This window comes from Chionomys nivalis, chromosome 2 (genome assembly GCF_950005125.1).
Source record: "Chionomys nivalis chromosome 2, mChiNiv1.1, whole genome shotgun sequence".
Lineage (NCBI taxonomy): Eukaryota > Metazoa > Chordata > Mammalia > Rodentia > Cricetidae > Chionomys > Chionomys nivalis.
This window is the reverse complement of record NC_080087.1, coordinates 112178986-112206795: the sequence shown is the minus strand read 5'-3', so window position 1 is coordinate 112206795 and position 27810 is coordinate 112178986. Positions and strand designations below refer to the sequence as shown.

At 43.4% G+C, this 27810-nt stretch overlaps 1 protein-coding gene across 1 annotated transcript in view; it reads right to left on the bottom strand.

Moving 5' to 3' along the window:
• The window catches only part of Dner (delta/notch like EGF repeat containing), a 298176-nt gene that overhangs the window by 132115 nt on the left and 138251 nt on the right, over nucleotides 1–27810 (bottom strand). Inside the window, exon 5 of the mRNA XM_057761704.1 lies at nucleotides 26108–26253. Within this exon, the coding sequence (XP_057617687.1) occupies nucleotides 26108–26253 (146 nt within the window). The remainder of the gene's footprint in view (nucleotides 1–26107; nucleotides 26254–27810) is intronic.

The window sequence follows — 27810 nt, the reverse complement described above, 5'->3', positions numbered from 1 at the left end:
CATAATCATCTGTAATTCCAGTTCTAGGTTCTCCAGTGCCCTCTGCTGGCCTCTTTGGGAATCAAGCACACATGTGGTACATGTACATACATGCAGACAAAAACATCTTTTTAAATTGTTTTTCAATTTAGTATATTTTCTGCCTGTAGAGTTCTTGATCTAGTCACGACAACTCTTACCTTATGGAATCTATACCCACACAAACTGAAATTACATCAGCAAAGGTGGGAAGGTCCTGGCATTCATGAGAATTAACCTTATCTCATTAAATTCATTGCTTTCACATCACTTTAATGATGGGCAAAAGGCAGGTTATCTCTAATAAATGTGTTTCTGTAGAATGATTAGAAATGAATCATTTTAATAATCTCTAAGGGAAAGTCAACTTAAAATATTCATACATCAAATTAATCCTTCTTGCTTTCCAACTATTTATGATCTCTGAAGTGCACATGAAGAGATGTCTTCCTTGTGATCACGACACAATCCTCCAGTTTTAACCAGGAAGGAAATCTGCATACAAACTTGGAATATGGAAATGTTAGTACTGCCCATATTTCCCTCTTAAAGTCTTCTTGGTTAATGAACCTTTCCTTCCTTATTTCCTTCCTTCTTTATTTCCTTCCTTCTTTCTTTCTTTCTTTCTTTCTTTCTTTCTTCCTTTCCTTCTTTTCTTTCTTTCTTCCTTTCTTTATTCCTTCCTTCATTTAATTATTTGTAAATGAGTGTTTTGCCTGCATGTATGTCTATACATACATGTGTGTGCCTGGTGCCCATGAAGGTCAGAAGAGGAAGTTCGATCCCTGGAACTGGAGTTACAGGTGGTTGTTAGCCACCAGGTGAGTGTTGGGAACTGAACCCTAAACATAGGTCCTCCACAAAAGCAACAAGGGCTCCTCACTGCTAAGCCATCTCTCCAGCCCCCTAATGTATCATCTTTTAACCACTACAAGCTGGTAGTACTTTTTTCAGTCATTTGGGACACCTAGACAAGAATATTGGAATTAGGCTTTTGGTTCAGAAGAGGAAGCCTGTGTTTCATTTCCAACGGCCTCTGTATCTCCTGGTAATGATGCAGAGAGTGATGCCTGTGCCATAGGGCTGGTGGATATGGAACTTTTTGTGTCAACACAGATTTACTCGGTAACAAGAGACACAGTAAGCTTACTTCATTTTACACAGGCAAGTCTCTAAGGCCAAGGCACCCTAGAGTGTGGCCACCACACACTTTAGTCAGTTCTCCATCTTCAGGCTAATCTCAAATTCTTTCTTCTAATTAAATTATAGATTCTCATGTTGGAAATATTTTAAAACCAAAGGAATCCTCTGACTGTCTCTAATTCCTGTCTGCTCTAAGTGTTGAAGAATGATTTCTGCGGAGGAATAAAGCTCAAGTCATTTGGTGTCACCCACGAGGAGTCTCCAGGTTCCTTTACAAGTTTTTGGTTTACCCAGTTTAACATTCTCCAGGAATGCTCGAACATCACCAGCCTTCCCCAGCACAGGGCTAGGACCCACTGACAAGCCTATCAAACCCTGTGCTCCAAGCACAGCTCCCTGTTCTCCTAGGCAACCCTGACAGGCTGTGTCTGCCTTCTAGAAGACTTGCTCTCCTACTAAAACCAATCCCTGATGATGCAAAATCACTCCGATTTTAAGTGTAGATGATACCCTACTGTGTTACCATGTCAGGGACATTTGCATTTAAATAGAAAACCATGCCTTTATTACAAGGGAAATAACCTGTAAAACCAGAAATCCAAGCATCCTACCAAGCTGATGGCTCAAAGAAATTTGGATAAAAGCTTCTCCCACCCCAGATAGTCATGGATCTACTCTAAGCAGCCTTCTCAGCCCACTGTCTTCTGCTCAACATCATAGGACCAGAACAGTCACTTTTTAAATGTTTCTCTCCCTCTCCTTTTCTCTCTCCCTCCCCCTTTTCCGTGTGTGTGTGTGTGTGTGTGTGTGTGTGTGTGTGTTTGTGTGAGTTTGGGCATGCATGTATCATAGCACACATGTGGAGATCAGAGGACACTCTCAGACATCAGTCCTCACCATCGTCCTTCTTTGAGACATGGTATGTTAGTCATTTTACTAATACATACACTAGGTAAATTGGCCCACAAGCTTCTGAGCATCCTCCTGCCTCAGTCTTCTGTCTCCCCATAGGGGAATGGGATTAAGATGCTTGCTGTCATGCCCAGCTTTATGTGGGTTTGGGGGATTTGAACTTGCTTCCTCATGCTTTCACAACAAGCACTAAACCAACTGAGCATCTCCCCAGCTCTGAGCCACTTTCATTTCCTTAAAAGCATGTCTTGATGGCTAGTTTGAGGTCAACCTGGGCCACATAAAAAGTTCCAAACTAGTTTAGGCAACACAAAAAGAAATAAAGGGATGTTTTTGAAAAAATATTTCCTAAATATGGACATTTATAGCAATTCTTTTAATGTACACCATCTCCTGCCCTCCCTGCCTGCTGGTAACTACAGATTTGCTATATTTTTAAGACTCATATATCATGTGTCTTCCAGGGAATAATCACAAAGCTAAACAACTATTTCTAGGCAAAATTGTCTGCACTCTCATTTCTTAACTGCACAACTAAAGTCAGTTAGCCGATCAGAACCTCAGAACAACGGGCCAAAAGGGAAATGACTGATTGGAGAGTCCTGTGGCCAGTAGCATGTGTCTTTAAAAATAAAAGCCAGCAAATGCAGCTCGTGCTGGTGGAGGCTTGGCTTCCAAAATGCAAGTAGCAACTTTCCTCCAACAACTAGGCTTTAAATTTAGCATTCCAAGAAGGAGATTAAATACAAGGATAGTCAATTAAAGGCAGTTGTATTGGCCAGAAGCACCTTGGGCAGTTTAAGACAAAAATGAGCAGAGGCAGGAGGATGCCAAGCATACCAGAGGTCACGGGGTGGTGACAGTTAGTAGACTGTGTGCCGTGTGCACTGCTTCCAATCGTGAAACATTTTTCTTTGTTTATTATTATTATGATGATGATGATGCAACTTTGAGAATTTTATAAAATGAAATATGATCATATGTACCATCCAATTTTCCCTCCAACTCCTCCATATCCCCTCCTAATGGTCTCATACTAATTTCACATCTTACTTTTTTTAAAAAACAAAAATTCTACTCAGTCTGGTTAGTACTGCCCTTGTGTGTGTGGATATGGTGCATCCATGGAAGCATGGGAAATCTATTAGTAGCTGTACCCTCAAAGAAAAATGATTCTCCCTCCCCCAGCAGATATCAACTGCCAATAGCTCCTCCATTGGGGGTGGGACCTGGCGAGACCTTTCCCTGTAGGAGAAAATGCAGGCATGACCTGGCGGCCAGCCTACTCAGCACACTGTGTTTCTAAATAAGAGCATGGCACACTGTGGCCTGGAAGCCAGAACACTGAATTCTGAAGTGGCCATTAGCTGGTCAGAGGATGAATCTGCACGCTCCATGTCTCCCTAGTGAGCTTCTTCTACATAGAGACCCTGGGGTGTGAGTGCTCACTGTCCAATCTGAGGTAATGTGCCCACCAATCACAGGCGTTGGGCTTCCACTATATAAGTGGTTGTTCACATGCAATAAAGCAGATGCGGATCCTTGAAACCATCTCTGGCGTGGTTCATCTCCACACCCTTTACTGACTATTGGCATTGTTGTCTTGGGGTGGTGGGCAGATAACCAGGTAACGAAAGCACTCCCCTAATCCATGCAAGAGTTCTGGCAGGCTTGATCTCTACTGGTGTACAAAGACTCAAACTTGTCTCTGAACCAATATAGGAGCCAATATCACCTAAGCCAACTCCTTAAGAGTTAGATATTAGCTGAACATGATCATGCATGCCTATATGGGTGGTAGAGCAGGAGGATCCAGACTTCAAGGCCAGCCTGCAGCACCAAAGACCCTGTCTCAAAAAAATAAAAAAGAAAAAGAAAGGAACTAGGTATTTGTTGTCTCCATAGCTTCTCACTATAATTAGACAACTAAAATGGGACCTCCAAGTGCTTCTTCCTGCTCAAAATAAAGCTAAATATGGTAGGACCCTTGGAAACACAACGAACATTCTAAAGTTTAAATTCCGGCCTTATTAAAAACCCTACATTATCAGAAGTTTTAGGATCAAGGTCTGGACTCTTTTAGTCCCAAAAGAATAGGCTCAATCATTAATCCCTACTGTGCCTGTTACAGAGACAAGTAACAGTGGAAAGGAGAAAAAAGTTCATTAAATATGGCCACTTTAGGAAGAGAAACAAATAAGGTCGTCACTGAACAATCCCTTCGATCCCATCTTCCAGGTCCTGGCACAAAGTTTAGAATTAGAGAAATTAGAGAGCAGGAGAGAGGTAGGCATAGCTAAGCAGTCCTGGTCACAGTGTGGTCCCACCCATCACTGATTCCTGCCACAAGGCAAGCTGGTCTGGTCCTTTAAGTTGCCAGAACCTTGTGAACTCTCTTCCAAGGAGACAAGTTCTTCCATGGGCAGGAACCTGAGCTCTGGTTTTCCCCTACCCCAGCGTGAGATTCCTGGGGAAGATTTAACTGGGAACAGGGCAGAGGAGGTCCACTATCCAGTAATCAATAGCTAGAAAGCAGAGTCTGATCTCCCTCTCGAGAATAGCTCCTCTCCTGCCAGGATGATACAACATTTCCACCCAACATCTGGGAGAAGTCATGTGAGCATCACAGAGCAGGACGCGGCTGCGGCACTGGTGTCTAGTGAGCTTTCTGTGACTCTTAGATCAAGCTGGATGCAAAGGAGCATATTTGATTAATTTGCAGATGGGATTATTCTGGTGGCAGGATGGAGGGAGAGTGTCGTACTGATCTAAATATGGAAGCCCCAACTTCTCCCATTTTTCACTTATTTTAGCAACTTGAAAAAGCCCTTCAGGCAAAAGTCAGGTTGGCTGCTGCTTCTGATTTTAGATAGCACAATTTCTCTGCCCTCCCCCTTTAGTCCCAAAAGCCGAGTATGCAGGAGAAATCCTAACAGCAAGGCAAGCTCTGAGTGAAAAGGAAGAGGAAATGGTTCAAGTTCAGACGGAAGCAACTAGACTCCACTACAATTTCCCAGTGTCCCTGGCTAAGCCCCAGCCACTGCCTCCTCAGAAGTCTGTTTCCTGTCACTTGTGCCTTCATGACTGACATCTAGCTCATCCCTTCAAGGTTTCATTTTCTACTAAATACTAATGTCTCTGCCCATTGTTGCTTAATTTACTTGTTTTTCATCATTATATTCAACTCAATGCTGCTCACTCCTACTCTACACTATACTCCCCAGTGCTTATGAATATATGACAGAAAAATGAAACCTGACAAGTGCAAAAGGAAGGGGAAAACCAGGACATAGCAAAGGAAGCTGCAGGGAGAGACGGGAGAATGCCCAGTGCATGGAGTATTTGCTGTGCAAGCATGACGACCTGAGTTTGAACCCTGGTGTCCACCTAACAAGCTGGGTGCAGGCCTGTAATCTCAACACTGGGAAAGTAGAAACAGGAGGATTCCTGGGGGTTGCTGGTCAGCTAGTCTTGCCAAATCAGCAAGCTCCAGGTTCAATGAGACTCTGTCTCAAAAAATAAGGTAGAAAGTGATGAAGCAAGCCATCAATATTGACTTCTAGTCTACACACACACACATGCACATGCACACACATGAGCATGCATACACACATGCACACATATACACATACACACACACAAGCACACATACATACAAAGTTTATAGGGAAATTGAAAAGATCAAGAGGTAAGAAAAATCTACAGAAGTCAGGAAAATACTGCACTATACTATAGACATTGACTATGGAGAAAAAAAAACAAACTTCCTTGTTTTTTATAGATATATAGCTGAATACACTTATACAGCTTATGAAGTGTTCAGATGATGTTGTATAAACAGCTACAGGGATTTATCTGTTTACTCTAGTTTTCCCACTTCCTGCCAAAATACTACCATTGCCACAAAAAGTGTATAAATGGTCATTCTGATGTTCTATGTAATTAATGACCTTCGAATTCTGCACCACTCTGGAATATTCCACACTTGCCAAGCCCTCCTCTGGTCCCCTGGAAGTCTGTCAAGCTAGACTCCTCTGAGCCCTTCTCTGCATCCAAGCCCTAAATGACATCCCACCACACATATCACATAACCACCTTGGACTGAGGTTTGAGACCCAGCTCAAATTCCCTGCCCAGAGGCTATGTGGAAACCAACAGCAGCCAGGAGCAGAAAGGATTGTACTCATGGCAACAGCTCAAGAGGGCCTGGGGTAACCTTGCTGGCTTTATCCATCACTGAGCAGCTGAGGAGCTCCAGAGGGAGCCAACTCTTTTCCCTCTGGAGTCAGCTTCTCCATCCATCCCTTACTGACTCGGAACCACATGAAACTAGAAACTAGAAATCCCCTGCAGTGACTTGGAGGGGACCAATGCCTGAAACACTGATCTCAGTAGCCACAGAGTACCCATCATGTGAAAGGACATTAGCATGGAACGATCCTATCTTGCCAATAAGAAATAGTCAAGCAGGCTTAGGCCAGACTCTCAGCATTATTCTTGAAGTACAAAGATGAGAGAAACTCTTATGAATGTCTTGACTGTCTGACAGAAGTCGGAGATGCTGTGGCCTGACTCTTCCCTGTGGAAGTGCTGGTGGCCAGGTCAACATCAAGGCAATATTGATTCATTGTCTTCTCTATCTCTGTCCTATTGCTTATCCCCTAAGAACAACCATCTTTTGATTTTTCTTTTTAGGCCAGACATAACCTGGAGCTAGACTGAACAGGAATCCCAGCTCTGACCTAGCTTAGACCAGAACTCCACAAGGCCCCGGGAGGATGAACCATCTGCCATGAGCCAGAAGCAAAGCATCTGGAATCCCAGAGTTGCTGAACCCTCACAACTCAACAAAGTGTCATCTTCTACTTTCCGTCATCCTGTCACCCAGCCCAGCCTCGTACACAAAGAGGGTAAGTTCAGATTTAGATTGAGTATAGAATTTCAAAATATTTTTCAAAAGCATAAATCATGCTATTAATTAATGTCATTCATTATTGGGGAGATATGAGTACTGAACATGATAGCACATGACTTTCATCCTTTTATTCAGCAGGCAGAGGCAGGTGGATCTCTGTGAGTTAGAGGCCAGCCTGGTCTACAGAATAATCTCCAAACCAGCCAGAATAATAGAGTGAGATCCTCTCTTGGAAGGAAAGAAAGAAAGAAGAAAAGAGTGGAGAAGGGAAGAAGGTATGGTGGTTTGAATGAGAATGGACCTCCATGGCCCCATGTATTTACACGCTTAGTTACCAGTTGGCTGGTGAACTGTTTGGAAGATTAAGAGGTGTGGCCTTGTTAGAGGAGGTGTGTCACTGGGAGTGAACTTTGAGGTTTCAAAAGTCCATGATAGGCCCAGTGTCTCCACCTAACTCTCTATGTATGTACGGACCAGGAAGTAAAGCTCTCAACTACTGATCCAGCACCATACATGCTGCCATGCTCCCCACCATGATGATAATGAACTAATTCTCTAAAACTGTAAGCAATCCCCCAGTTAAATATTTTATAAGAGTTGCCTTGGTCATAGTGTATTCTTAGCAATGGAACACTAAAACAGAAGGAAGGAAGGAAGGAAGGAAGGAAGGAAGGAAGGAAGGAAGGGAGGGAGGGAGGGAGGGAGGGAGGGAGGGAGGGAGGGAGGGAGGGAGGGAGGGAGGGAGGGAGGAAGAAAAACCACCTTCACACTTGAGCTGCCACCTCACATGCCACACGTCAGATGTGAAGAATCAAATCTAGTGAGGATGTGGAGAGAATGAACATCCATACTCTTTGGACAGGGTTGTCAAGTAGTTTTCTCACTATATATAACAATGTGGCTGTTGCTCCTTAAAACTGCAAACACATAATTACCTATGAGTGCTGCCAGAAGGTTTCTGTCCCACCTGGTCCCACAGCCATTGATTCCCAAAGAAACACACAGAGGCTTACATTAATTATAAACTGGTTGTCCTATTTGCTCAGGCTTCTTATTAACTCTTACATCTTAATCCATAATTTTTGTCTGTGTTAGCCATGTGACTTAGTACCTTTTATCACTGAGGCATTCTCATCTTGCTTCTTCTGTGTGATGACTGCAGACTCAGACTTTCCTCTTCCCAGCATTCTCCTGTTCTGGTTGCCCTGCCTATACTTCCTGCCTGGCTACTAGCCAATCAGCATTTTATTAAGCCAGTACAACTTACAAAACTTAACAGGGTGTAAGACCATTGTCCCACAGCATATGAGGTGGAATCATTCCTCTCTTCAGGAGAATAGGGAAACAGACATTCAACTTTCATAACAGAACTATTCACCAGAAGCAAAGGAGGAAACAACACAAAACTCATTGGTGATAAATGGATAAACAAATCATAGTGAGCATCCCCATTCAAAAATTGCAATTTCAAAGACCCCCTGAAGTCCAAACCTTGTGGAGTACAGACATGGTAGTGCAAGTGGGAAGCCCTACACCTGGTTTCATGGAGAGGTGGCAGTCAAAACATTCAGTGCTATTTAAAATATTAAATGAAATCACATTTAAGATACACGGGCAAAAAGCCCATCAAAATTCTTCACAGATCTTGAGAGGACAATAATCAACTTTATATGGAAAAACAAAAAACCCAGAATAGCCAAAACAATCTTATATAATAAAGGATCGTCTGGAGGCATTACCATCCCTGACTTCAAACTCTATTACAGAGCTTCAGTATTGAAAACAGCTTGGTATTGGCATAAAAACAGAGAAGTCGATCAATGGAACCAAGTAGAAGACCCTGATTTTAACCCACAAACATATGAACACCTGATTTTTGATAAAGGAGCTAAAAGTATTCAATGGAAAAAAGAGAGCATCTTCAATAAATGGTGCTGGCAGAACTGGTTGGCAACCTGTAGAAGAATGAAAATAGATCCATATCTATCGCCATGCACAAAACTCAAGTCCAAATGGATTAAAGACCTCAATATTAGTCTGAACACACTGAACCTGATAGAAGAAAAAGTGAGAAGTACTCTACAACATATGGGTACAGGAGATCACTTCCTACGTTTATCCCCAGCAGCACAGACATTAAGGAGAACATTGAATAAATGGGACCTCCTGAAACTGAGTAGCTTCTGTAAAGCAAAGGACACTGTCACTAAGACAAAAAGGCAACCCACTGACTGGGAGAAGATCTTCACCAACCCTGCAACAGACAAAGGTCTGATCTCCAAAATATATAAAGAACTCAAGAAACTAGACTTTAAAATGCTAATTAACCCAATAAAAAATGGGGCACTGAACTGAACAGAGAATTCTCAACAGAAGAAATTCAAATGGCCAAAAGACACTTAAGGTCATGCTCAACCTCCTTAGCGATAAGGGAAATGCAAATTAAAGCAACTCTGAGATACCATCTTACACCTGTCAGAATGGCTAAAATCAAAAACACCAATGATAGCCTTTGCTGGAGAGGTTGTGGAGAAAGGGGCACACTCATCCATTGCTGATGGGAATGCAAACTTGTGCAACCACTTTGGAAATCAGTGTGGCGATTTCTCAGGAAATTTGGGATCAACCTACCCCAAGATCCAGTAATACCACTCTTGGGAATATACCCAAGAGATGCCCTATCATATGACAAAAGTATCTGTTCAACTATGTTCATAGCAGCATTGTTTGTAATAGCCAAAACCTGGAAACAACCTAGATGCCCTTCAATGGAGGAATGGATGAAGAAAGTGTGGAATATATACATATTAGAGTACTACTCAGCGGTAAAAAACAATGACTTCTCGAATTTTGCGTGCAAATGGATGGAAATAGAAAACACTATCCTGAGTGAGGTATCCCAGACCCAAAAAGAGGAACATGGGATGTACTCACTCATAATCGGTTTCTAGCCATAAATAAAGGACATTGAGCATATAATTTGTGATCCTAGAGAAGCTAAATAAGAAAGTGAACCCAAAGAAAATCGTATAGTCAGCCACCTGGATAGGGGAAGCAGACAAGATTGCAGGGCAAAAACTGGGAACTTGTGGGTGAGGTGGCATGGGGCAAAGGGGAAATGGGATGAGAAACGTGAGAAGGGGAGGATGGGAGGAGCTTGGGGGATTGGGATGGTTGGGATATAGGAAGGGTGGATACGGAAGCAGAAAAATATATATCCTAACTAAGGGAGCCATCTTAGGGTTGGCAAGAGACTTGACTCTAGAGGGGTTCGCAGGTGTCCAGGAAGATGTCCCCAGCTGGTACCTTGGGCAACTGAGGAGAGGGAACCTGAAATGACCCTATCCTATACTGATGAATATCTTACATATCACCTTAGAACCTTCATCTGGCGATGGATCGAGGTAGAGACAGAGACTCAATTTGGAGCAACGGTCTGAGCTCTTAAGGTCCAAATGAGGAGCAGAAGGAGGGAGAACATGAGCAAGGAAGTCAGGACCACGAGGGGTGCACCCACCCACTGTGACAGTGGAACTGATCTTTTGGGAGCCCACCAAGGCCAGCTGGTCTGGGACTGATTAAGCATGGATTGAAACTGGACTCTCTGAGCATGGCGGACAATGAAGGCTGATGAGAAGCCAAGGACAATGGCACTAGGTTTTGATCCTAATACATGAACTGGCTTTGTGGGAGCTTAGCCTGTTTGGACGCTCACCTTCCTGGACCTAGATAGAAGACCTTTGTCTTCCCGCAGGGCAGGGAATTTGGACTGCTCTTCAGTATCGAGAGGGAGGGGGAATGGTGTGGGGGGAGGAGAAGAGGAGTGGGGATAGGGGGAGGGGAGTGGGGGGAGGGGGCAATATTTGGGAGGAAGGGAGGGAAATGGGAAACGGGGAGCAGGTGGAAATTTTAATTAAAAAAGAATAAAAATAAAAAAAAATAAAAAAAAGATACATGGGCAAAGTGTACATGAAACATGAAGGAATCTCCTACTTAGACTTGGGCCTTCTCTCCCAAAATTCTAAAGATTCAAACCACTTTTAACTGCTGGTATGTTGGATAAGGGACGCAAGACTTTTGACCCCCTGTAATGGAATATTAATCATATACAGTTTTATACACACACACACACACAAAGTCACTAAAGGAATGAAGTACTAAACCACTCTGCAGCAGGTATGAACTAGGAAATATACTAAGTGGGAAAAAAGCCACACACAAAGAATCCACTCAATATGATTCCATTTAAAAGTTGCAGAATAACAAAGACAGAGGCAGAGGTTGCTAGGAAGAGGGGAATGAAGGGATGGAGAGTTTTTGAGGGGCGTGAGGCTTTATCCTGGGACAGTGAAAGTCTCCAAAACTAGACAGAGGCAATGGTAGCCCATTAATACATTATGGTCATGTTTTTGTTTTGTTTTTTAATTTATATAATGTTAAAGAATTTCATAATGCCTCTGTCCAGCCGTCTCTCTGACATCATTTGCCTCAGACAAGGAGGTTCTCAGCCCTTTTTCTTGCATCTCTCCATCTCCCTTGATTCCATCTCTCATCCATTGGCTACACTGCACCCATCCAGTCTGCCCATCTTCACTTCCCCCATCTGTAGGCTTCTTCCATATGGCTGATTTCAGTGTGCCACAACCTGTACTCTATAATAAAAGCTCTTCTTTCCTGGAAAGAATGAAACCTAGGGTCCTATTTCTCCTTGTCTCTCTCCTTGGAGCCAAACTTACTAAAACAGCAAGTCACACAGGTTGCCAGCTCTTCATCCACCTCTATGACCTGCATCCTTCCTGTCCCTGTCCCTGTCTTCCTTGAAGCTTGACCCAGATGGAGGTCTCCGATATGTCCTAGGAGGAAAACTCCAGACTCCAGGTGGGACCCAAGAAGTGAGGCTGACTCCTTCTTCCTTCCGTCTATTTAGAAAGCCAGCAATGTCCAACAGGAAAGTGGTTTCCAACACTTTTGGAACATTCTATAATTTAAATGGCTAGCTTCCTTTCTCTCCCTTTAACAGAGCTTTAGGGAGCAGTCAGTTGGTTTCTTGACAGACATCCCAGGAGTCCAAGGTCCTGCCCCAGGATGGGCATAGAGCAGGGAACACCCAAGAAGAAAACAAAAAATGGAGATATTATCTAAGCAGCTTTTAGAAACTGACCTGGAGTTGTTCCTAAAGAACCAATCAAAGAAGATCAAAGAATTGATACAGAGAGACACAAAAACCACAACATGGTTTTCAAGATCAAACAGGAAAAAAAAACACCAAAATTGCCAAAACTAAACTTGAGATGTTTAGAAAAGGAAAAAAATAAATGCATTAAACGTGCAGACAACGGAGAAGGAAGAGGAGGAGAGAGAAAAGAAGGGTAAGTAGGAGCAGGAGGAGGAAAAGAAGAAGAAAGGAAAAAGGGAAGAAAGGAAAAGAAAATATTCAGAAAAAAAGATCTGGATATATTCACAAAATGTGGTGTCAAAAACCTCTGGAGTTAAGGCATTCCTAGGACCCTTTCAAGGAATCCAGATGGTCAAAGTCATTGTATAGAAATACTAAAACAAGTCATTTCCCATACTGACCTTGGTATTAAAGGTTACAAAACAGTGATGAGAAAAATTACCCATCATTCACTGTAAGAAGGAGGGCCTGCTTGTTCACTTGTTTGTCCTGGCCGCCTGGCTGAAAAAGGATTGTAGAAAAGAAATTCCTAAGAATAATGTCTCCTCTGGGAATGGCAAGAATAGGAGGACTCAGCCTTCAGGTGTATATAGAAGTTGTGGCGAAGGCCGAAATTGGACCAATGAATGCTGATCAACAAAAGACAGACAAGGCAACCCAATATAATTGGGAAACTCCTTGAGGGCCCTCAAGCCAAAAGTGGCCCAGTTATTCCTAGTAACTGTGGAGGGCATATCTCACCAGGAAAATTAAAAAATCCAGAGCCTTCTGAAAAAAAAAACCATACTGTTCTAGATGATGGCATAAACAAGGAGGATAAGTCAAAAATTCCAATAGGAAATATATATTCTGGCAGACCTCTAAGAGTACGTATAAATGGCATTGTAATTGTTGGTTTGGTAGACACAGGTGCAGATGTCAATATCATTACTCCAGAATCTTGGCATCAAAACTGGCCTCTTCAAGAGACAGATGTTCAATTACTAGAAATTGGACCATATCTCAAGTTAAACAAAGCATAAGATGGGTTGACTGTATTCGGCCAGAAGGTCAAAGAGGGAAGCTGAGGCCATATGTAGCTAATATTGCAACAAATTTATGGGGTCGTGACATGCTGCAGCAATGGAATAACCAGATTAACATTCCTGCAGTCCCAGGAACTCATAATTCTGGGAAGGATATTATAAGGTACTATACACAAAGGTCACCAGCCATTCAGGCTATACAAGAACATAAAACAACTAGCAAACCTTTAGAGGTACCAACAGCCCTACCTTTAAAATGGTTAACTTAGAAGCCTATAAGGATTAAGCAGTAGCCTCTAGCTGAAGATAAGTTGCAAGCTTTAGAACAGCTGGTACAAGAGCAACTAGATGCTCACCATATTGAAGACTCAACCAGCCCTTGGAATTCTCCTGTATTTGTTGAAAAAAAGAAAAGAAAAGAAATCTGGTAAATGGAGAATGGTGACAGATCTAAGAGCTGTCAATAAGGTTATTTAACCTATGGGCCCTCTACAATCTGGAATTCCTCTGCTTCCTCTATTACCAAAAGGATGGCCTCTTATAGTTATTGATTTGAAAGATTGTTTCTTCACTATCCCTTTACAAGAAAAGGATAGAGAAAAATTTGCCTTCACAGTGCCTACTTACAATAATTCTCAGCCTACTAGGAGATATCAATGGACTGTCCTCCCACAAGGGTTCATGGAAATGGAATCCACTGTTTGTCACAGTTGTCTTAGAAGCTTCACTATCATCTAGGATGGGCAGGGGAAATGTCAGTTCTGCTTAGAATGTTCTCCTTGAAGGAGCAAAGGTTACAAGGTTAGACTTTCTCAGCCCTCAGGCACGCATCTTCTCATTCTTCTAGAACCAGAAGAAAACGAGAAACACGCCTTATACCTTGGTAGCCCAAAGGTCATCCATCTCAAGCAAACACTCTGGACTCCCTTTTCCTTAAAATAATGGCAAAAAGACCAACTGTATTTACCCAAACCTGCCTACATGCTATTTTCTCTCAAATGAGCAAATTCAGTCTATTACTTTGAGAACAATAACCAAGAGTCTTCATTGTCAGAGGTAAAAATCCATGTTTTCAAGGACAAATGAGAGTCATGAAAAGCTGTTATCTTCCACTAATACCTTGGCAGATTCCCAGAACTTAAAGGCTTTTCTGATGAAACTGGTGGCAACATTAACCACAGTTGTGACTTTCTTAACACGGTATCACAGAGAGTATCAACACTTGGAAGCTTGCTTAAAACTCAGCAAGGCAATATGTTCCATATGATTGACGGGCAATGCCATGGGCCCCATTCACGAGCAAAATAGTTGTACACAGACCAGCAGATTGTCATGTAACAAAAGTTTATTGATAGAGTCTCAGATCCCATCCACATTCAATTAACCTTTAAGAATTCGCCACTTGTCAAGCTCTGTAGACTTTCCAAGAATATCCACAATTATTGAAAAGGCTATTAAAACTTTTGTCCCATTTCCAACTAAACGCCTGTGTGAGGCTGATTTTCTTCCCAGACCAAAACCAAAACACCACATGGTGACAACTTGCATGGAAAAGCAATCTGTAAATCTGTAAAACTCCAGCTGCTTTCTTTGAAGCCAGACCTTGAAGAATTTTGTAAAAGAAAAAAAAATGCCATTCTCTCACTATGTTGTTATTGTTTTGAGAAATGTAGCTATTTTTCATTTAGAAGGTGTTGTTTATGTGAATTCATGATGAGTTTATTAATTCAATGGATTGATAACTTTTTCTTCAGCCTGTTTCTACAGTAGGTACCAGCAGATAGAACTAGCCTCCAAAGCTGCTTCATTAACAATGTAGTGGAGGCCTAAGACCAAGATAGATAGATAGATAGATAGATAGATAGATAGATAGATAGATAGATAGATAGATAGATAAATGCCTGAAAACCACTGAGTTAGGTGACCCTAGACAGTTTTTTTTAAAATTATGATATGAATTCTAAACATAATTTATTCAGCTGATTTTGGACTTTTATTAATCTAAGTAAGTGAGGAATATCTACTGCTTCAGAGTGCTAGTTTTCTTTTGTTTTTTATTTTTTTTTCCGCTCCTCCCCGCCTCCCATTTCCCTCCCCCTCCTGCCGCCCCTCTCCCCCATCCCCGACTCCTCTTCTCCTCCCTCTCCAGTCCGAACAGCAGTCAGGGTTCCCTGCCCTGTGGAAAGTCCAAGGTCCTCCCCTCTCCATGCAGGTCTAGGAAGGTGAGCATCCAAACTGTCTAGGCTCCCACAAAGCCAGAACATGAAGTAGGATCAAAACCCCGTGCCATTGTCCTTGGCCTCTCATCAGCTCTCATTTTCCGCCATGTTCAGAGACTCCGGTTTTATCCCATGCTTTTTCAGTCACAGTCCAGCTGGCCTTGGTGAGCTCCCAATAGGTCAGCCCCACACTGACGTGGCAACCGGAGGACATTTGCAGGAGAGTCTCTAACTCAGCAGGTAGAAATGGGTCAAGTGCAAAGAAATGCCGTGGAAAGTCCACAAGGGTGCCCGGGTTTGCTCAGCAAGGCCAGTAGACTTCCCTCCACTGCAGTCATACATGGAATCAATTTGTTTTGTTTTGCTTTGTGGTTGCCTGTTTTTGTCTTGTTTAGTTCAGTTTTCTTTGAGACAGGCTCTTGCTATTGAGCTCAGCTTGGCCTCCAACTGGCCATCAGCCTGTCTCTTCCTCCCAAGGGTAAGAATTGTGGACATACCGCATGCCCCAATTTCACCAGGGCATCTTGGTCACATAGTTTGCATGTACCATTGTGTTCCATAATACTGTGTCACCTACTGATATTAAAGCCATCTTCTAGGTCGACAAGATGGCTCAGTGGATAAAGGCACTTCCTACCAAACTTGATGAATTTAGTACTTCTTGAGAGTCACATGGGCAAAGGAGAAAACCGACTCCCACAAGTTGTCCTCTGACCTTCATAATTATACCATAACATAGTCTCTCTCTCTCTCTCTCTCTCTCCCTCTCTCTCTCTCTCTCTCTCTCTCTCTCTCTCTCTCTCACACACACACACACACACACACACAAACCAGTATACACCTGTTATCCAGTACTTAGAAAGCATAGGCAGGATGATTCCTCTAAAGTTCAAGGTCAGCCTGGTCTACACAAAAAGTTTACTATGGTCAAAGATACAGAGCAAGACCTACCTTAAGAAAATCAATTAATCAATGAATCAATCAAGCTGGCTTTGTTTACATAAGCCACTATGTGATGTTCCAGTCATCTAACAAAACATGCCTCAGATCACATCCCCACTATTAAGTGATGTGTGACCATCAGTGCCATGAAGATAGCCTGCAACAATGCTTGCCATATGGACACATCAGAAGCCAATGCTAGAGCCTACTTGTGGTCCTGTCCCAATTCAAATTAGTTCAGCTGCTCTATCTCCTAACAGCTGTGTCCACAGACACAAGTAAATGGTCACTGGGGAGCCACCAACACTGCACAGCTTGGGATGAGGTTTAAACTGTAAGGTAAGGTTACAGAAGGAATGGGGTAATCGCCTAACAGACTAAGCACTCAGATCACACTGGCTGAGGGACTGGATGTTGGGGAGGGTAAATAGACCCTCTAAGGAGTCAAACGAATTAACTTCAGCTGTAGAATCAAGCATTTAGGGTAATGCTCGGGTCCCTAAGCAAGGGCACAGTGCCCGCTGTGGGTGCCCTCCAGGTACACAGCTGCTTACCCACATCTTCCCAATAGGACTAGTGCTTCACTGACTTATGAACTGAAAATTCAGCATTTCAGAGAGGCAGAAACAATAAAAGTACTCCTGCCAGGCTTCCCCAGGGAGGCTTTTTTTTTTTTTTATCTCTCAGCAAAAAGTCTAGCCAGACCTTTAGTGCTGTATTTCTTGCTCTTGTGTTGAATTACAGGCTGGGGAGATGATAAAGCACTCACTGTGCAATCATGAGACCCAGTTTCTAATCTGAATGCAGGGGTACCACCCATGATCCAAGCACAGAGAAGCAGAAATGGGAAGTCCCTAGGGCTTGCCAGCAAGCCAGTGGCTGCTTAGCCACTGGGGAGTTCTAAGTTCAGTGAGAAGCCCCGTTCTAAAAAATAAGGTAAAGAATGACTGAGGAAGACTTCTGATGTCAACCTATACAGCCTTCACATGCTCACACGTGCATCCGAGGTCGCTTGCACGTGCGTGCACGCACGCACACACACACCAATGTACACACAAAGGTAGGAACTAAATCAATGAACTCTAGTTATTCCCTGACACAATTCTGCCAAAGGCATTTCTTCCCTTTGTGAAGCCTTGTGTCATAACACATGGACTATAAGGCATTATTTTCTCAAACTTTGCTCTAGACAAAGTCCAGAAAGTTGAGTCCCTGGCATAATGTATGTCAAAAAAAAAAAAATCATGGATGAAATTAGTTGAGTCCCCTTGGTCCTTCCAAGGAGCTGGGATAGCATGTCTTCAATATCCTGCTCTCCCCACCCCATCCCTCATGCCCAGTACCTCACCTCAGGTCCAACTCTAGACCCCCAGGGTCAGATCATACAGTTTGACAAGGTCCTCCTTACAGGACTTATGTGCATGAATGCTTGAGAAATGTCTTGTCTAAATGTGTACGGTAATGCCAAGTGAGCAAAACATGTGTTTCCATCTGAGGCCTGGATTTCCTTATAAACAGTAATCATAGCACGAGGACACTGAAAATGCAATGGAGCCACTGTCCCCAAAGTGTCTTGAGACAAGTCTTGAGAGACTGGGCATGGGGGAACAAGGGAAGAGCCCAATGTCATATTCAGCTCCATATGAGTTCAAGGCCAGCCTGGGCTATATGGCGCCCCATCTCAAAATAAATAAATACATACATACATACATAAAATGAATAAATTTTAAGAAGGCAGAAACATGAATCAGGAAGAACAGACAAGTTGTGTGGCCCAATAGGAGGAACTCTGGACCAAAAGTCCAGGAATTCCTCTTCACACTCTTCCTCCATGAATTAGCTCTTAGGCCTTGAGTAAACGACTTCAATCTGTCTCACAACATTGGTTTTCTTAGTGTTGAAAAAAAAAAAAAAACAAATGAACGGAGAGGCTTCTAAAAAACACCTCTACTCCAAATCCTACGGCCCTGAAAATGTCAACCAATAACATAATCTTTCCCCTAATGCATCTGGAATGCCACCAGCGCTCCACAACGTCTCCGTAATTCTTAGACCCGGGAGATAGATACATTTCAACTTTACACGAGACACTGGCGCCGGATAGAAAGCACAATGAGACACTTGTCCTTTGAGATGTAATTTAGAATCATCTCTTGAAATAATTTAGAATCAGTGATTCAAGCATGCTGCCATATTTCTGCACAGGCAATAATACTGTCATCCCTCTGTTCTGGGACATGAAAGGCAGAGATGGTTTTTTAATTACACCAGCACCAAGAGTGATAATTCAAACACGCACGGACGAAATCCGAGACGAGCTTGGTTGTGCCCATTAAAAAGAAAAAGTGACAGTTAGCCCACGCTTACTGTGATGACCTCTGTGGTTAATGTGTTTCCTAGAACTCATATTTTATTATTCACAAAAATATTTCTTATCTGAGGTCTAGCGGTTACTTGCTGCAAGTGACATCTGAGATCTCACCTCCTTTTATTAGCTAATAATGAACTCCCAGCACCTTGGCCAGTTTGTATCACTGCAGAGTCCCGTGGGGGTGTGGCTAGGCAAGGTGTCTTAAGTTATCTAAATGTATTTCATACCCTCGCCTTAGAATTTGTTTTAAATTTTAGGAGATTTGACACTCGTTTAGGGAGTTTTGCATGTGTAATTTTACCTTGACCTCACATCCAAAGCATATACCCTGTGTGTGTGTGTGTGTGTGTGTGTGTGTGTGTGTGTGTGTTCATTGTTTTCTATAATACATCACCTGTTAACTGGTTCATCAGGCATGTGTCACTACTATCTATTATTTTATTTAGCACCCTCTCTGTTGTGTCTTGCTCCATACTTTAAGGAGAGATTTCTCCAGAGCTCTGGCAGAATCTGGGGGACCTGACCCCATTGCACACTAAACAGAGTGTGAAGGTCCTTCTACATTGCAGTGATTGGCAGCCAGCTAGCCTTCAGATGTTAAACGCAAGCAACAGTGGCTACTCCTTTGATTCTCTGTGAATTGTCATCTCCCCTTCCACCCCAGTGCTTTCTCACAACCCTGACAGGTCAGAGTGCCCATTTTCTCAAGGTCTCATGAGGGCCTCTGCCTTACACTAATAATGTGAAGAGTTAGCTCTTAGAGCATTGACGGTCAGTAACTATGACAACTATGTCTGCCCTTCTTGCCACCTACAAAGAGGCTCGCCCATAGTGATGGTTTCAAACCAACAGGAGGACAGCGTCAAATGGTCACAGGCTCAACCATTCTGACCTGTTCCTTTCTGAAATGCTGGAGAAAGGGCTGTGATATTGAATAGCCACTTGTGCCTACAACTTTCTGGTTGTGCCTACAACTTTCCAGGTCCTGCTAACTGTGAGTCTTCAACCAGAGAGTATTTTCTTCTGACTCAGTGTTTGCAAAACTCACCCCTTTTTTTGCCATGTCCCTAGACTTGTCCAATTTAAAGCTGAGTTTGCACATCTTCCTCAAAGCTTGAAGCACTGGTTCCCTACCACATTTCCACTCATAAATTTCTTTTCCTTGCTCAGCCCACGGTCCTATAGCAGCTCCCACAAGCAAAGGGCTATGTTACTTGTTGTATCTGATGTAGAATGTCTTGGAGTCGAGTGCTCAGGTGAGGGAGCCCACCATCACAGGCTGTGGGGGTGCCCACCCCCACACTCTTGGGCCTATCAGAGGCATATCTCTAGGCTCTCACAGAATACTTGCAAAGTTCTGCACACACACCCAACCAAGGGCTCTTCTTCATCACTAACTCTTTCACCATGCTGCTCCCAAGGCCTCTGGCTCCTTCTAAACATCCAGGCCATGATTTCCAGACATCATCTGTGTCCCCTGGAACCTAGGGAAGCCTAGGTGCTGAACAGACCCTCAAGAACCCAGACATGAGTTAGGTACAAATCATGACAGACATATAAATACATAAACACAAGTCAAAAGCCCCATTCCCTCAAAAGATGAAAAAAGTACTACCAGACTCCAAAGAAACTGCTTAGTGATCCTTCTGGAAACAAAGATATTTGGAGTTGAACTTTAACTCGAGTGGGGAAGTTGGGAGAATAAGATCCAGAGGGCGGGCAGGCAGGTTATTTCAGACAGCAATCAACAAAAGCAAGAACAAAACTACAGAGATCTGACGGAGCCAGACAGGTGCTGGGGGTGGGCGCAGAAGCTGGAAACACTGCTTGTGACTCCCCGTCATTCCTTTGCTAATGAACTCTGACATAAACAAGCCCAGGACCTGGGATTTCCTGGAAACTTTAGCAAAAGGCACCAGAATCTGTGAAAGGAAAGGGAGCTGTCCTAAGGCAGGCAGAGTCCTACCTAGGCCATGCGGGACAGAAAATAGGGATGTCAAGCATGGTAGGTAACGCCTTTGGTTCATGTCAGTGACTCAGAAATTCATTTCTGATAAATCAAGGCTACATAGAGGAACTCGGTCTGGCCATGTGTCCAACAGGATTCCAGAGAGTACAAACCTGTGATTACTTCAAGAGTAGGGAGGGAGGTACCACAAGGCCAGGACTCCAGTTCCATACCTGGAGACCAAACTAAGACATGGTCTCACAAAACACAAGAGTCATGCCCACTGAGTTCTCTCTCAAAGCAAAGTCTCAGTGTGTGGCTTTGGTAGCCCAGCCTTGATGCCAAAGGTCAGCGGGTTCCTTCCTAAGTCAAGAGCTAGGGAAAGTTCTAGGTAATTCCCTGAAAGCAGAGCCCTGGCCCCTTTACCTATTGATGGACACAAAGCCGACAAGTGGGAAAATGATAAGACAGCCATTGTTCCATCCCATCACTTCCCTGTCTTGAGCTCATTATTAACTCCCTATGGAAATCAACAGGAGAATCCTTGAATGAAAACATGGAGTGCACTCCTCATGGGGAATCAGCATGAAAGGGGCGACGGTGAACACACTCTGGTCTCCGGTCATGGGACCATCTTTCCTTCCATTACCCAGCTATAGCATCAGAGTCTAGCGACAGGCTGAAAGGCAACCTTCTGTCAGTGACTTCAGGCTGCTCTTAGGCAGCGGACTGTTTTAATACTCTCTTAGGCTGTGTACAAGGCAATGAACCACATCGAAAGAGGCAACCAAGAATCAGTGGTATAGGGGATTTTTGTATGGTCAACTTCACACATCCATTTGGCTGGGCCACGATGCCAATATATTCGGCCACCCGTTATTCTGGATCTTGTTCTGAAAAGGGTGCTTGTGAATGAGATTTCCATTGAAATCAATAGGTCTTGAGTAAGACAGATTGCTCTCCTAAAGTTTGAGCCTCATCAACCAGGAGAAGACCTGCCTGGAATGAAAGGCTAATGTCCCCAAGCCAGAGGGAATCCCAACAGCAAAGGACCTTGTTCACCCCCATTCTGCACCAGACAGTCTTAGGACTCAACTGCAATTATTTCTGCGGCCTCCAGATTTCAGGGTCCTGCCACTAGATTTAGGACTTGCTAAGATTTCACAGTGGCATAAACTATTCCTATGTCATTCTATTGGCTCCACATGGTTGGAAGATTCTAATAAGCCTCTTTCCATTCAGAGACAAGGTCCATGCCATCTAGCTTGGTTCCGAGCAGACTCAAACGCCCCATGCTGCCTTCCTGAAAGAATCCCTATAAGATAACCAAGGGGAGGTGGGGTAATAGCTCAGTCATAAAAGTACTTATTTTATAAGAATATTGACCTGAGTTTGATAACCAGAACCCACATTTAAAAAAATAAAATAAAACAGGTGTTGTGGCAAGCACTTATAATGCTAGTATTGGCCTAGAAGAAATAGACAGCTCTCTGGGGATCAGAACCACCCAGCCCTGAACACTTGGTAATGTCCAGGCCAGAGAAGACACTGTCTTAAGAAACAAAGTGGACAGCACAGGAGGACTGTTACCCACATTGACTTCTGGCATCCATATGTGCAAGCATATACATGCATGTATGTATACACACACACACACACAGAGAGAGAGAGAGAGAGAGAGAGAGAGAGAGAATCAAGGGGTCAATCATCAAAGGAGACCACTGTTAGCAGGACAACCTTAGTAATAAAGTTCAACAAAAGAAATTGGTAGCCAATAGTCAAGTTCCTTCCAACAGACACAGGACCAACACAAAGCACCCTTGCTTCTGTAGGAGCAAACACATACAAGGTCCTTCTAGGAATGGTAGGGTATCCAAGAAGAGCAACCATGGCCACCTGTCAACCTGGAACTGAGAAATATTCCCCCACCAGAACACATCTGACAGGAAAGAGAAATGAGCTCAACTACTCGCGAGAATAGTGCAGAAATAACAGAATCATTCTGTCTTGATGGATGATCTAATAAAATTATATAAAATGAAACAATAAAACAAAATCACCAAATACAGTTCTATTTTTCTCATGCTATAAAGTAGATTTTTGCATGGAGTGGAAGACTGGACTGTGTAACTTTTGACTGTAGGGAACAATAAAAAGAAACACAATGACAATGGTCCTTTGTCCCTGAAAATACTTAAGTCACCGTATCTGCCCAAGAAGATACAGAACTCAAATAAATGAAAAAAGATAGCTACCTTTCCATTCCCCCTCCACCCCCCGTTCTTGTCATAGCTAGTAGCCCTGTCTACAGGAAACAGTTCCTTCCTGGATAAGAACACACCACATGGTGTTAGGTCTCCAACAGACGTGGCGATCATTGGCTCAGGGGCCAGGAACACAGTTCAGTCTGGAAAGTGCCTGCACACAAGCATGTGGACCCAAGTTCAGCTCCAAGAACCTGTATAAAACGTCAGGTACAGTGATGCACACTTGTGATTCCAGCACTATGGAGACAAGATCCTTCGGGCTCATTGCCTAACCAGCCTAGTTTCATTGGTAAGCCCCAAGCCCAGCAAGAGATCCTGACTCAAAAGTTAAAATGAAGGCGACTGAGGCAGATACCTAAGGTTGGCCTCTGACCACCCACATACAAGCAAACATGCAAGTACATATCCCACAGACATACACGAACATGTACACATGCACAGATACAAATGAAGGCATACACACTCACAGATACACATGAACGAGCCCACACGCGCAGATACACATGAGCATGCACTCACGCGCAGATACACATGCACACTGACTCCAATAAGCTGACTGATCACAATATTCTGAAGGCAAACGCAAAGCCAATAGCAGTGAGACTCCACAACTGACATGGTGCAAGGAGATGGTTTCAGCTGGAAGAGGAGAGAGCTGCACAGCATTAGAAGCTCTTCAGAGAAGCCCGTGTCCCCAGTGAAGATGTGCTCACTCTGAAATGACCTGCCAAGATAACTGTGGGCTCCCCATCACAGCTTTTGAGTCTTTTTATTCTGTGTTTGGCAAGCTTTTCTAAGCTATCTGCCAGGTGCTAAACACCTCTTCAGCCTTTCCAATGAATCTGAATGCAAGCAAAGTCTCCTGGCTAGAGCTGCCTCCTAGGAGTCCCATATCCTCAGTGCATGCCCACAATATGTGGCTGCATCATGATGCCTGCCGTCTACTGAAATGTTTCCCTGAAAGGCCAGCCATTGGAAAACTAAGAGGAAAATGAGGCCTCCCGCTTCATCAGCCACTGGCCCATCTCTCCCATTTCTGGGCATAGGCACAAAAGATTCCATATTCTACCACAGAGATACTCGTTCAGTCATGTCCATTAGGCTCTATTCACAGTAGCCAGGAAATGGAGTTAGCCTAGATGCCCATCAACAGATGGATGGATAATAAAAATGTGATAAACACACACATGACAGAAACACTCAATTGTAAAGAAAAATGAAAACTTCTGAAAGGAATGGGACTGGAAGATAATATGTTAACTGGGGTAGCGTAGACTCAGAAAAACAAAACCTGCATGCTCCCTCCCACACGCGGATCCCAGCTTCTGTTATAGTTTATGGAGCAGTGAGTGCGGTCAGAGGCCAGGAAACCAGAAAGGGGCCTGTGAGAGGGAGAGAGAGAGAAAGAAGTGGGGTGGGTAATAGAGCGCAAGCGATATGAAAAAGAAAGAATGTTGGGGGTGAAGGGGTGCAAGCAGGGAGTGGGGAGACAGGAGAGAGGGTTTCAAGGAGGGCAGATCAGCCACCAAGGAAGTATATAGGAAAAGGCCATAAGGAAATCTGTTATTTTGTCAGTTAATTTAAAAAAAAAAAAAAGATAAAACAAATATTTTAAAACCCTGCAGAGTGGCAGCGGTCATTTGAGACGTTCTCTTTGCTGATGTTGCCTTGGTCAGAATTAATCAGGCCTCAGAACAATTCAGTGGGGACAGTAAGGGTGGGGGCTGTGCACATCTTTTCCGCAGGCTCATGTGGAAGCCATGACACTTTCTGTAACTTCTCACTCTTCCTCTCTTCTGGGACTACTTCACTGAACAGGTTCTGCGTCGCTTCCTCATCTCCTCTACAGCTGTCAGCCCAGCTCTCACCGTCTTGAGGGAACACTCAGTATCTTGTAGATTTCCCCCCATAAAGGGCACTGATAAAGAGGTTGGTCTTTGGAAGGGAAGCAGGCTGTCCTGAAGGGGTAGACATGGAAGAACCTCTTGGCTTTGTAGGTGTTGCTTGGTCATGCTTCCCTCCTGATTCTCCACATTCTCTCTCTTCCTTCTCAGTAGAAGGGGATAACAGCACTTATCCCTCCTCACATCTGTTTCCTCAGATTCACCAGAAATGAGCATTCCCACTTTGACCTGAGTTCCTTACCACACTCTGCCTCTTTCAGGGAACATCTCACAAGAGAGTGGCATATTTGAGCAATTGCAATATCAAGTCTAAAACAGTAAAATTGCACATTTTCTATGTGACAATTACCATTCCAAAGCCTCTTCCTTTTGTTAGTGAGCTCCATTCCCTCCACTCATCAAAGTTCACACCTCTGTTATAAAATATACCAACGTTAGCCAAGAGAATTTACCTATGTATCCCCTAAAAGCAGGCTTAAAAAAAGTCACAGCCTCGTGGTATTTGGAGAACACGTGTTTGTTTAACTATTACTCTGGTGGAAATATGCATATAAATGAAGAGAAAAAATAAACAAGAATATGGGAGAGGCAGAAGTAGGAAGCAGTGGGAGGAACGGGTACCCCCAGTGGAACAGGTAACCAGATTAATAACACTGTCACCCTTGCTGGGAGCTCCAGTTGGTGCCTAGAGCCCATCTTCCAAAAAGGCTTGAAGGGAGCCTGAGACTCAGGGATAATGGTCCCAGTGAATGTCATGGCCCTTTGCTGGCCTGGTAGCTGACTCCTGTCCATACTGGAAGGAAGAAGGCAGGAGAGTAAACTATCTGCAGCCCTTGCCCCACTCCCAAGAGACCTAGTGCCATGGGACCACAGCTACCAAAGAAAATGGGAATGGGACACAGGTCCTCCATGATGTTTATGATGCCGACACCTCAAAGATGAAATCTACTAGGTCATCCTCTTCTCCACACCTTCTCTTGCTGTTCTCTCACTTCCGTAACTACCCTGAGGAGGGGACGGCCATGGTATTAGAATCTGAGATATAAATGAGTGTGATGACTTTTACTTTCTTCTGTTTCTCTTGATTCTGCAACCAGAAGGAACCTCAACTTCGTACTTATTCAAGAAGGTCTATCGATGCACAGAACTTACCCCAGTGACTTTGAAAATCATATGGAAAAGCATATCTATGTGTTGCCTACTCATATATACAAATACATATTTGTTTATTTATAGTAATTTGTAGAAGCTACCACGTGTCCCTTACCTCCGATGGCTTCGTGGCACATTTCCCTCTTCCTGAACACTCTAAGTCATTCGAGTGGCTGCCCCCAGGCACACAGGTGCTGGCCTTCACCACCAGAGTTAAACGCAAGGCCACGATGGACTTAGCAACAGAATCATTCACAAAACCTAAAAGGAAACAGGATAACAAGAAATGTAAAGCAAGTTCTTCCAACACACTTTCAACACAACTAGAACTTTTCCTAGGCTGAACTTAGTCTGAAAGTCAGATAAACATAGTAATGTGGAGGGATAAATTAAGGCACACGGTGTCTGTCCATTCAGACCTTGGGTCCCTAAGATGCACCCGTCTCTCCAAGCTTCATAAGAATTTACCAAGGAATTTGGACTGCTCTTCAGTATCTAGAGGGAGGGGGAATGGACTGGGGGGAGGAGAAGAGGAGTGGGGATGGGGGAGGGGAGCAGGGGGAGGGGGCAATATGTGGGAGGAGGGGGAGGGAAATGGGAAACGGGGAGCAGTTGGAAATTTTAATTAAAAAAGAATAAAAAACTGAGAAAAAAAAAGAATTTACCAAGGACAAAGAAGGGGCATATCAGGCACGCCATTATCACTTTGTTTTTCTCCTGCCCTTGTCCTGTGAGAGACACTTTGCTTGCCAGTCCCATCTCTGTGTTTCATCTTAGAATTCAGCTTCTGAGTTTGCACCCTGGTCTTCACCCACAGAGAAAATGCATGTGGTACTCATTGCTTCCTTCTCCTGAGTACTCTGAATACTCAAAAGTTCTGGAAATTTCTGAAGATCCCATCTTGTATCAGCTCATCCCAGAGAGTGCCATGTTAGGCAACTCACATCTGCATGTTACTCTAGCTCCAGGGGATTTGACACTTTCTTCTGGTCTCTCTACAGGCATGTATACACACACACACACACGAAGAGATAATCTGGGTATATAACAATAGATAGATAGATAGATAGATAGATAGATAGATAGATAGATAGATAGATAGATAGATAGACAGATAGATTGCATGCATATGTCATGCAAAAAGTTAATTCTTTTGTGTAAGCCATGTATTCATTTTATAGTCATGTATGATTTAATTTTCATGTAATGAAGTTTTCAAGATTCTATTCTCACTTATGTTTCAGGTATGACAACTTCACACAGGCATTGTCAGACTAGATACCTATAATACATAATCCCAGAAGGGTTTCATGGTTACTGTATCCAAGTTCTTTTAACAATCTATTCCTCTCATCATCCTGAGGCACAGGAACGTACATAGACATATTTTTTTTCTCCTGAGTACATTGCAGTAAAATAAGAAACTGGGTAAGAAACAGCCTGTCTTGGGTCTGCCTTGCCTGCAGGACAGTCAGCATCCTCTCCTTAATGATGGTCACTTAAGAACATGTTGCTTCTGTAGATGAGAAATGAGCAACCCTCTAAATAGAGTGTTCTCAGTTTTGACGCCCTTGCACTTCCGAGGTGCCGTGTATTATTTCCTAAGGCTCATTAGCACAGATTTGATCAAAGTGTTCCTCAACATACTCGGTTCATTTTCCATTCCTTTGAATGGTGGAGGGCAATCACGGAGCAAAGCATGAAGCAGACCTTGAATTGGGAGGGATGAAGGGAGTTATTCCCTGACAGAATAAGTGGGTTGTCAGGAATGTTGAGGAGGCACTCTGCTCTCAGAACTAGTCCTCAATTGTGGGAAGT